The following is a 10366-nucleotide window of genomic DNA, read 5'->3' on the forward strand; positions in this document are numbered from 1 at the left end:
GTTAAAAATTATTTATTATATTTTATTTATAAATTTATTATTTAATATTATATTTTAAGATAATAAAAAGATGACGAGAGTTGATATATAGAATATCGGCTTTGTCACCTGTGGTTTATTTATTATTTATTTTTTCCGAGCTACATGAGCTTTCTGGATGTTCGACAACATCAAAGTAGGTAAAAGACAAACTCATGCAAAGGATACGGACAATGTACCGGTGACAGGTCTCGCATGGGACAGCTGGGGCTACGAGTCTACGACTATTGAGTATTGATAAATGATAATGATCCTATGAGGGAACTTGTACTTTGTTTATAACATAATTTTATTTTTTATTTTTATAAAACGGATCATAATCCTTTTTAATAGAGGATTTATAAAGTTAATTTGAAAAATAAATCAATTATAATTATTAGTAATTTTTTAATATATTTTTCATATGATCTAGTTCAGACGGTAAATTTTTAAAGATTTAAATTTTAAAAAAATACCACATTTGTCAACAACGGAGATTACAGAGCCTCCTATCCCAATTAAGCAGGGTAGGGTTCACCAAATCCCAACAAATCCCATCAACGTAGAGGGGGACCACTATTCTATTCGGATCAAAGTCCAAATACATTATTTTTATTTAGATTTTTATATTTTTAGAAACAACGTTACACAACAAAAATTACAAAGAAAAAACACTGAATAAAAAACGGAAAATCTGAACTTGAAAGTTTCGATTTTTCTGTCCATCAGACTCTGACTCATTCAACTCTCCTCTATTTCTCTATTTAAGCTCTCCTAGACATCTCTACCTTTAGGACATTTTTTCTCGGTGAATTCACTCCCTATACCTTAACTTTCAAGCATCCCCGCCTGCGTTATGTCGAATTAAATCGTTAGGATTAAATATTTAATCAAATTAATATTTAATAATATTTAATATTTTTAGATCAATAGTAAAGATTTTAACAATTATTATCAAAGCAAGAACTATATTACGAATTTAAATCATGGAAGAAGCGACTTATAAGTTAGATTAAAGAGCTTTGCTACTCATCATTCCTACACACTGCACTTTTTTTATTTTTTTTAGTTTTATTATTTTTAAACTTATTGAATTCTTCTACTCATCATCTATATACCATACATTTGATAAGATTAAAAAAAAGTATAGTGTATGTAGTATATGAAGATGATAAATAAAAATTTTCTTATATTAAAATATCTTGATACCATGCATGAACATAATCTTAAATCATTGATTACCAATTGATGAATAAAACCACCAAAAAACCGAACCATGATGGATGTCAAATTCGGAAGCATTATAAAATATTATAATTTTGAGAGTCAAAAAGATTAACTAAATTATTAGTTGTATTCCTTTTTTTAATATCTCTATTCATCCATCTACTTAGAAAAGTAGTAGTCCTCTATTTTCCTCCATCAATCTCTTCCAACCCATTGACGTGGTATGCAAACTTGCAGCACTTTCGGACGTTTACTTGGAAATTTGAACGCCAACTTAAGCCAATTCACAACAATCAATGGTCAAAATGTTCAAATGATTTTGACTACATCTCAGCACCACTTCCATGACGCGAGACTATAATTCTGGCTTGTTCTCATCATTCCATGGTCATGTGTAATCATTCATTAATCAAAATTACCGGATTAAGATCTTCTAGATTTTTTTAAGATCAATTTATAAATAATAGGGTAAATATTAATGAATAGTTTGTGAATAGTAGTGAAATAGTATGAGAATATCTAAGAACAGTTGTATTTCTAAACAGGCCACATCGGTAGAGAATCATTTAGTCAGGGAAAAAAAAAAAGACATGCTATTATGGCCATCGCCATAAGAGTTGTCTCAACTTACATACTGCTATGTAGAGAATCATTTAACCTGTAAAATAAAAAGACATGCTCTTATGGCCATCGCCACTATTACTGCATCAAAAAGGAGACCACAAACTCTAAACGAAAACTGTATTGTGATGGCTATCCAGAGTTCCAGCAAGAAAGCAAACCTGTGATTAGTCTTTCCAAAAAGAAGGATGAAAAGAAGCTTTCACAAGGTAGGAGAACGAACTGGTTTCGATTTTCATTTTATGCCCCAAGATACAAAAGCAAACACGAGGAATTTTCCTCTATTTGCAATGGAGGTATCAATGGGGATGAAATCTTTATCATTTCTCTACAAAGGAAGACTCGGCAAGATCAATGGCACGGGCAAGAGCAGCAGCTTTATTCTCGCACTCTCTCTGCTCATCTGCAGGATCACTGTCGGCCACAATTCCAGCCCCAGCCTGGAGGTGAGCTATCCATTCTCGGCGCTTGTTCGCATCTCTGTATGAGAACATGGTGTCAAAACGAGTACTCGTTGGGAAGACTATGGTTCTCAGAGCAAGGGCTATATCCATGTCGCCGGAAAAAGAAATGCCTCCAAATCCACCGCTATATGGCCCACGCCTTGTGACTTCCAGCTGATCTATTAATTCCATGGCTTTCACCTGGATTGCAGCAGAGCAGATAATGACAAAATTGAGAGTGAACCCTCACAGAAGGGAATTAATTTGGTTATTCCGAGTCAAACAGTAATAACTAACTTTTCTTTAAGAGGCTAAAAGGTCAGGTGGATATATATTTGCCTTTGCAGCAAGCATACAAGTATGGAATGGCAAACGGGGTGCGGTCTTCCTTTCTTCTGGCTTGAGCAAATACGGTTTGTTATAGGCAAATAGTTGTAGGAAATCCAAGAAAGGGAGGAACCCAAAAAGAATTTACCATCAATAGGTTTTGTGCATCTCAAGATGTCTACTAACAATTAGTAAAAATAGTTCTCAGTTACTAGACCATCACCCGGAAGATATGAAAAGCTAACGAGGGAAGTACACTCAAATTATTCATGTAACAGTTGCATCTAGGAACATGTGGATTGCAAAAATGGCATGGAATTAGGAAGTTTGTGCGAGTAAAGCAATGAAACTTAAACAACTCAACCTTTTAGGCTCTTAGCAAGGAAAATTTTCTTACTAAATGCTCATCTATATTGGAAGAAGTTAGTTCTCAAACTATACTCTCCTTGAATCTTACATATCTGTACCTTAACATCCACGAGAATGCCAAACCAAATGAGCAGGACTATCCACCAGGAAACCAACTGAATCCTGATGAAGAAATCACGATCTATGTAGATGATAATTGAAAGAACCAAAAAACAGCATTACAGTCCCGCCTCTTCTTAATTTAATTCATCCTGGTGGACTTTTTTATAAGAATTTATCCTTGTGAAACTGGACAGCTCAAATTAATTTGGATGAGTTCTTGGTTCTTATCAAAGAATACTACCATTCTCAAAAAAAGGTGAAAGCAATAGATGAACTACTAAAAGTGGAAGTGTGACTTTGACTGGAAAGGGGAAAAAACCTTTGGTGCTCCACTAACAGTACCAACAGGTAATGCGGCACGCAGGGCATCCCAACTAGTTAAATTGTCAAGTAACTCTCCAGTAACCTGCAGAGAAAATTCCCATCATCGAATGAGATAAAAGGAAAATAATGTCTACTAAATGCATCACTTTGTAAGAAATCAATAAGTGACTTATAAGATTCTCTTCACAAAGCCTATTATGAGTACTTAGCTTAGCTGGAAAAGAATTCAAAGATGAAGGATGAAACAAAATATCCACAAATGTTAGATATTATCTTAATGACAAACACCCTCACATATAATATATCTACTTATGTGCCTGCACAAGTTTGAGAAATCATCAATTAATATATTAATATGACACAAGTAACAAGTAAAAGATTATAAAGACATCCTTTGTCATAAACTGCATTTATGAACTGAGCTACAAAAGAAAGAAAAACTTACAGTTGAGCTTATGTGCATAACATGGGAATATCGCTCAATGTTCATGAGCTTTTCAACCTTGACAGAACCAGGTTTGGAGACCTGCATTATCAGAGCCTGTTTTAGTACATGATTGTGACCATAAAATGAAAGATTATGGGAAAACTGATGCAGATTCTGAAAAAAAAGGATACAACAGGATAAATAGTATTAACTTTTTTTTTTCTTATAATTAATCAAATATTTTATCAAAAAATGCAACAGGATACATGGTATTAACTGGTAGCACAAAGAATGAACAAAACTGCCCCCACACATAGGCCTACGGGTTTGACTTGAAGGATCTAGCAGTGGTTAGCATGATAAAGTGTTATCCTATAATGGAATATGAAGACACGAACAAGACTGAAATTGCTTTCCCTGATAATTTAAAAGTAGCACCATACGATTCTACTTTATTGTCGGTTTCTTTTTTGAGGCACACCCACAGTACAGGCTCATATACAGTGCAGAAACAAAAGTACAAACCTTTCCAACATCATTCCTTCCCAAGTCAACTAGCATAATGTGCTCAGCACATTGCTTCTCATCGTTTAAAAGCTCTTTTTCCAGCATAAAATCTTCTTTGGGTGTTTTCCCTCTTCGAACAGTACCAGCAAGGGGTCGATTAGTGATCGTTCTCTGTCAGCAGAAGTGAAAATATGCATGTGTTACTAAAGCTAATGGAAATGTTTCACTATTGTCTTTGCAGAAAATAAAGCAGGTGGAAAAATGAAATTTCCAAAATACTACGTGTGATAGAAGAACTAGAAGAAAACGTAAACAAAGACAGTTATGCTATAATTATTCAGCTTACAGTAACAGTTACCTTCTTCACGCGCGTAAGAATTTCTGGGCTCGAAGCAACCAGGATAGCCCCTCTAGCCTGATCATGAGACACATACAAGAATGGTCAGATTTTTACCATTGACAATCTTTTCAGACAAAAAGTTAAAGAGAAAAGCAGACAAACCTGTAAATAAGTCATATATGGGCTAGGATTGACAATTCTGAGTGCCCTATAAACTTCAAATGGATCTGCAAAGGTCCTTCGTTCAAATCGCTGACTCAATACGATCTGGAAAATATCACCTGCCAGGATATGTTCTTTAGCCTGCAATACTGCCTCCTTGTATTCTTTGCTTGTCATGCTTGACATTTCCAATTTAGGACCAAAGAGATGAGTGTATAACTTTATTGAACCTGCAGGAAGCCTCGGGCTGGAATTGATAACCAATTATACATTTTCACATTGAACTTAAAGAGCAGACCACATGATGTGCTACATGACAAGGAAACAAAAAATTGACTACTCACGAAATTATATCATGTACTCTGGATACCAAAGTTTCCAGACGGTTTATTCCATCATTGAATGCCTCCTCAGTGGAAGAATATCGATCCATTCGCACCCAGTGAATCACATATGCTTTCTGATGTGGACAAAATTGGCATGATTAACAAGACTACCTTGATTATCAAGTATATACATACATATATAAGTACATAGGTACACTCACACACACAGTTATTTAATTATCCAGAAATCATCCAACCATTGCGATCAAAGTTTGAAGTCCTAAGCCAGTAATCTATTTCTCTTTATTAAAATAAAAACAAAAAACAACTTGTGGAATTGAATATACACATCTTGTTTGGTGAATGGTGATGGTTTTTAATGGCAAACAGCAGTAATGGAAAAGAGAGAAAATAAATACTCTAGAAACAAGACAAGGCACATCAGAGCCTTCAAATGATGTAAATATTAGCTTTTATACCGCGAAAGTGTTTGAAAATTACTTGGAAAAAAATGTTTGAAAATTGGAACATAGCAAATGCCTTTAGTTTTTTTTTTTTTTTTTACCTACAATATATATATTGTTTTTTTTTTTTAACAAGTTAGAATGTTTTTTTAATAAATAATGGTCCAAAATTGAGTATGCCTTCTCGCTGAATTTTATATTCAAATAGAATAAATCCTGCTGAGAAAGATGGGAACATGCCATTAGATATGTTAGGCAATGCAAGCGAAATGGCTTAAACAATGAATTACTTGTCTGAGGAAAAACAAGTAGCGCATCTATCAAATTAAAACCACCTTCTGCACATGATCAAATACAATCACATCATCATAGAGGCCAAGATGAACATCAGGAAGGTTCCTGTCATCTGGGGGGCACTAGCGAAGGGCAGCTTTTTCCTTTCCACAAAGCGCACAGTATCATATGAGAAGTAACCAACCCACCCACCTGGTCAAGCAGAGAGTGTAATGCTAAATACAGATCGACAGTTTCATATATAAGAGCATTAATCTTTGTTGGAAACAACAAAAGTTCAAAATAAATTAACATTTCTCCAGTAAGAGAACAGCTTGAATCCAACTGTGTGAACAAATATATAAGTTGCATAAGTTAAATTAAGAGTCTTCCCTGTTTAGTTGCTTTTGTGTGTGTGTGTCTTTTTTGTGGTTGAGGGGACACAGTTCGCTCCCCTTTTCTTACCACAAAATGCTTCTGGAAGTTCATCGATGAGTTGGGGCCTCCATCCTTCCATAATTCTTTGTGGAACAGTCATTGGATCATCCACAATCTCCTCTGTCCTAGTCCCTTCCTCATGGTCCATAACTGTAACCATATTCTCTTTTGCCACAATTTCTATTGTTGGCTGAGCTCCAATCACACTGTACCGCCCCTGTAGAATTCACCAAACCGAAATATAAATGATTTACATCTCATGAGGATGCACAAGAAGTTTACAGAGTACGGCGGAATTATTAGTACTCACAATATTGGAACCCAGCGCACCAGGTTCCACAGACTCAAAGAGAAAGCTTGGAGCATCTCTATCATCCTCCTTCACCAAACATCGGTAGGCGAGGACCGGAGTTAGATGATCAGAGAATATGCATCGATATAGAGGAATTAAGTTCCCTTTCTTGGACGCTTCAAAAAATTCTTTCGAATTGGCGACTGCAAGAATTGCATCATAATAGACAACACTCACAAAAAGGAACCAAAAACAGAACACAACGGTTTCACGCATTAGAATCAAGATATTACATTTTTTAGCCTTATGAGAGATAAATGGTGTTTCGGATTCCAATTATGAAATGTCAGCTTCATATAATTATTTCGAGCTCAGTGGAGTAAATGCTTCTGTTCTCTCGGATCCCGAACAAATCGAACGCGCACCGTTAGATAACAAAGAGAGATTTTAGAACAATAGTAATGAAACTTTTGAGTTTAATCACGTTTAAGGACCGAGATTCAAACTTGAGTCCGAAAAGTTATCAAAGTTCTAAAATGCAATCCCTACACATGAGATGTCAAGTCATTTTCTTTCCACCTCGATAATTTTCCCAGCAACCAAACAGAACCTCAGGAAAATCAGAATAATCCACTACAAAAAAACATCAGCATCTGGAGAGTTACCTAATGACGGAGGCCTCTGAGCCGAGCATCTGAGAGTAAGGGCACGCGAGCTGGAGCCGACTGGGGTGAAGGAGCTTGACCTTAACCTTGAGATCCTGCCATTACAGTTTACCGAGAGCGGTGCAGCTAATCGGAGACCCGACGGAATCCGGTGGTGGGAAACGGCTAGCGATTCCATGATCAGAACATTAGAGAGAAAGACGAGGAGACGCAGAAAATGAAGACTTCTCAGCGTCAGGATGCGTCTTGGGTTATTTTCTGAACGGCTAGGAATTCTAGGATCACTAAATTCTCCGAATTACCCTTTGTCTTCTCGTTTCAATATGTTCATCTGTTAAACGAAGCGGCCATGGAACACGTGCATTGAATCTGAAACTGGATTAGTAACAGAATCCAATCCATGCACAACAGCATTAGACGCAATCACATTGACAATGACAACGTTTTCACAGGTCGGTGAATCTGGACGATGGAGATTTTCTACCTTTTTTATAAAAATTACTTCCACAAAGAGAGACATATAATTATATTAAGGAAAAAGTTACTTTGCCTTTTCATTTTATCCATTTCATTTGACTGCTGGTCAAAAAAACTTTTTTTTTTTATTTAGTAATTAAGAAAGTAATTTTAAGTGTATTGATATTTTTTTTTAAAAACATTTAAATATATTAAAAAAATATGAAAAGAAAAAAAAAATTTATATTAGATGGTACACCCAGTGGTCAACATAGAGCGATATAGTAACCGCACCCTTATATTAATTACTATCTATAAAAATAATAGGAAACTCAACATTAAATATAATGAAGCAACGAACAAATCCCAACAATATATTGGGGGCTTTGTAAGTTAGTTTTTACAAAATTTTGAAAATATTTGATAATGAAAAATGATGTTTGTAGTCGTGTTAAGATATGTGTATATCTTTTAAAAAAGAATTTTGTTATTTATCATATACATACATCACAGACCACATTTATTTTTATTATTTTTTTTAGTTTTATTCTTATTAAATTAATGAGTTAATTACACTTTATCTCTCAAACTTTCACTCAATTCATAATGTGTCTCTAAAACTAATAATTGTATCAAAGTGGACTCTCGAATTTTTAAAACTTCTCAATTCCTCCATATGTCTACCAGCAGCGTCAAATTTAACAGAAATTTACTATAAAGAAGAAATTTTCATCTAATTTATTATTATTGATCATATAAAATATAAATAATATATGCTATCAATTAATAATAATTATATAGTGTAGAAATAATTTTTCTGAACAATAACATTTTATAATATGTTTAAATAAAAAAAATATAATGTTAAAAAACTTTTAATAAAAATGTCAGATTAATTAAACCTAGTTACCTGGATACACCAATTACTACTCGATAACAACAGCAGTATCACTTAGAACCTAAATAAAAGATTAACACAATGTTATGAGATTTCGCCGCCCTTTTGCAAAGCAAAAGAAGAATACAACACCCTTATATAGGGGTGAGCACCGACTGATCCGATTAGTGTTTAGGACCGACCCGACCCGACCCGGCTTCCAGGACTAGAAAGACGGCCTGACCCGACCTGACCCGCGTTTGATGAGTAGTTCACGAGCGTCGATTATAATTTTAACCAAGTGAAATTATTTGCCATTCTGTACAAGACAAATGCAGAGAGAAAGCGAGAGTGAGAGAGAAAGCGAGAGTGAAAGGAGGAAATCGAAATGAAACCGTAACCGTTGAGTCATCGCTACAGCTACGTTCCTGGAGTGGGAGAGCTCGCCATGGCTGCAGCTGCGTTCCTGGAGTCATCGCTGCGTGGATCCTGCTGGCTCTAGCCGTGGCACTCGCGAGTGACGGCGACAATGGTGGCCCCGCGATGAAAGGGGTCCTTTTCTCAGGTGCTGCGTTGTCGCGTTCTTGTTGGTTTTCATCGGACCCGCGATGAAATGGGCATTTTTTGCAGAGCCTTCGATATGGGTTTTAGGGGGATTCCTGGATGGTGCTTGGACCAAGCTCCTCACGGTTGATGCAAGCAAGCTCTGCTTTTCTTCTTCAATTTAATCGTTCATTTGTTCGTGTAGTTTATCAAGTTTGGTTTTTTTCCGTGATGAAATGCTCTGTTTTGTTCTTTTTGTTTTTCCAAATCGGCATAAAACTGAGGAATTTCCTTGTGGTTGAACAATGGATCAACAATCTGTATAATATGCTCCAACTCATGCTTTAAATCGACTACAAGTGGTGATGATGACAGAGAGAAATGGAGAGGGCTGGCAGCTAGGGTTTGAGATCAATTGTGAAAACGTGTAGTCGGTTTCAGCAGGTTCGACCCGCAATCTAATTCAAACTGCTTTTCGGGTCGGTTCGGATCGGGTCTTACGGACGGACCAGGTTACTTACTTTTTTGCACAGCCCTACCCTTATATACAACACTGTACTTTGCATTTTTTTGGACCTCTCTATAACTAGCCAATTTGTGCCCATATTCTTCCAAAACCAGTGATCTAAAATAACTAGTATTACAAGGTTTTCAGCTTATTAGCATATGTCAAACCATATTCAATCCAACAACAAAACATGAAGTTATCTAAAGTTAATTCCTGCTAAAACAACCAAGTGATTAACTACCATTAACTAGAAAACAACCGTTAATTACATCCACTACTACCAAATGATTATTCTTCTACAAACTTCTAATTATTTCCCTTGTAACGCTGAGAACTAGAAAACTTATGGCCACGGAAAGATTAGTAAGGTCGAATATTTTTTATTTTATCTGAAGATTATGCCAAGTTGATTGGCTACTCACAAAGTTATTATAAAGAGTCTTCATAACAAATACTCTTGATCATGACAGGAAATAGTCGATACAACAAGCTAGAAAGATTATAAACAAGTGGTGAATGGAGACATCAAGCTAGATAATATCTTGCAAATGACACTTATTTTCATAGACCCTACATGTAGATAGTGATTATTATTATTTTTTTGAAACCATTAGTAAATATTATTGCAAAAACAAACCAACAATTTAGTCATTACAA

At 35.5% G+C, this 10366-nt stretch overlaps 1 protein-coding gene across 1 annotated transcript; it reads right to left on the reverse strand.

Annotated features, from left to right (window-relative positions):
• Positions 1 to 1714: 1714 nt before the first annotated feature.
• On the reverse strand, positions 1715 to 7698 carry LOC121239051 (anthranilate synthase alpha subunit 2, chloroplastic). The gene is given in 12 exon segments (XM_041136168.1): positions 1715 to 2510; positions 3427 to 3513; positions 3877 to 3957; positions 4384 to 4536; positions 4724 to 4780; positions 4868 to 5114; positions 5212 to 5327; positions 5993 to 6066; positions 6069 to 6143; positions 6396 to 6585; positions 6679 to 6863; positions 7326 to 7698. Coding segments are annotated over 12 exon segments (1767 nt in total). The 5' UTR covers positions 7504 to 7698; the 3' UTR covers positions 1715 to 2186.
• Positions 7699 to 10366: the final 2668 nt, after the last annotated feature.

Source organism: Juglans microcarpa x Juglans regia, chromosome 7D (genome assembly GCF_004785595.1).
Source record: "Juglans microcarpa x Juglans regia isolate MS1-56 chromosome 7D, Jm3101_v1.0, whole genome shotgun sequence".
NCBI classification, from domain to species: domain Eukaryota; kingdom Viridiplantae; phylum Streptophyta; class Magnoliopsida; order Fagales; family Juglandaceae; genus Juglans; species Juglans microcarpa x Juglans regia.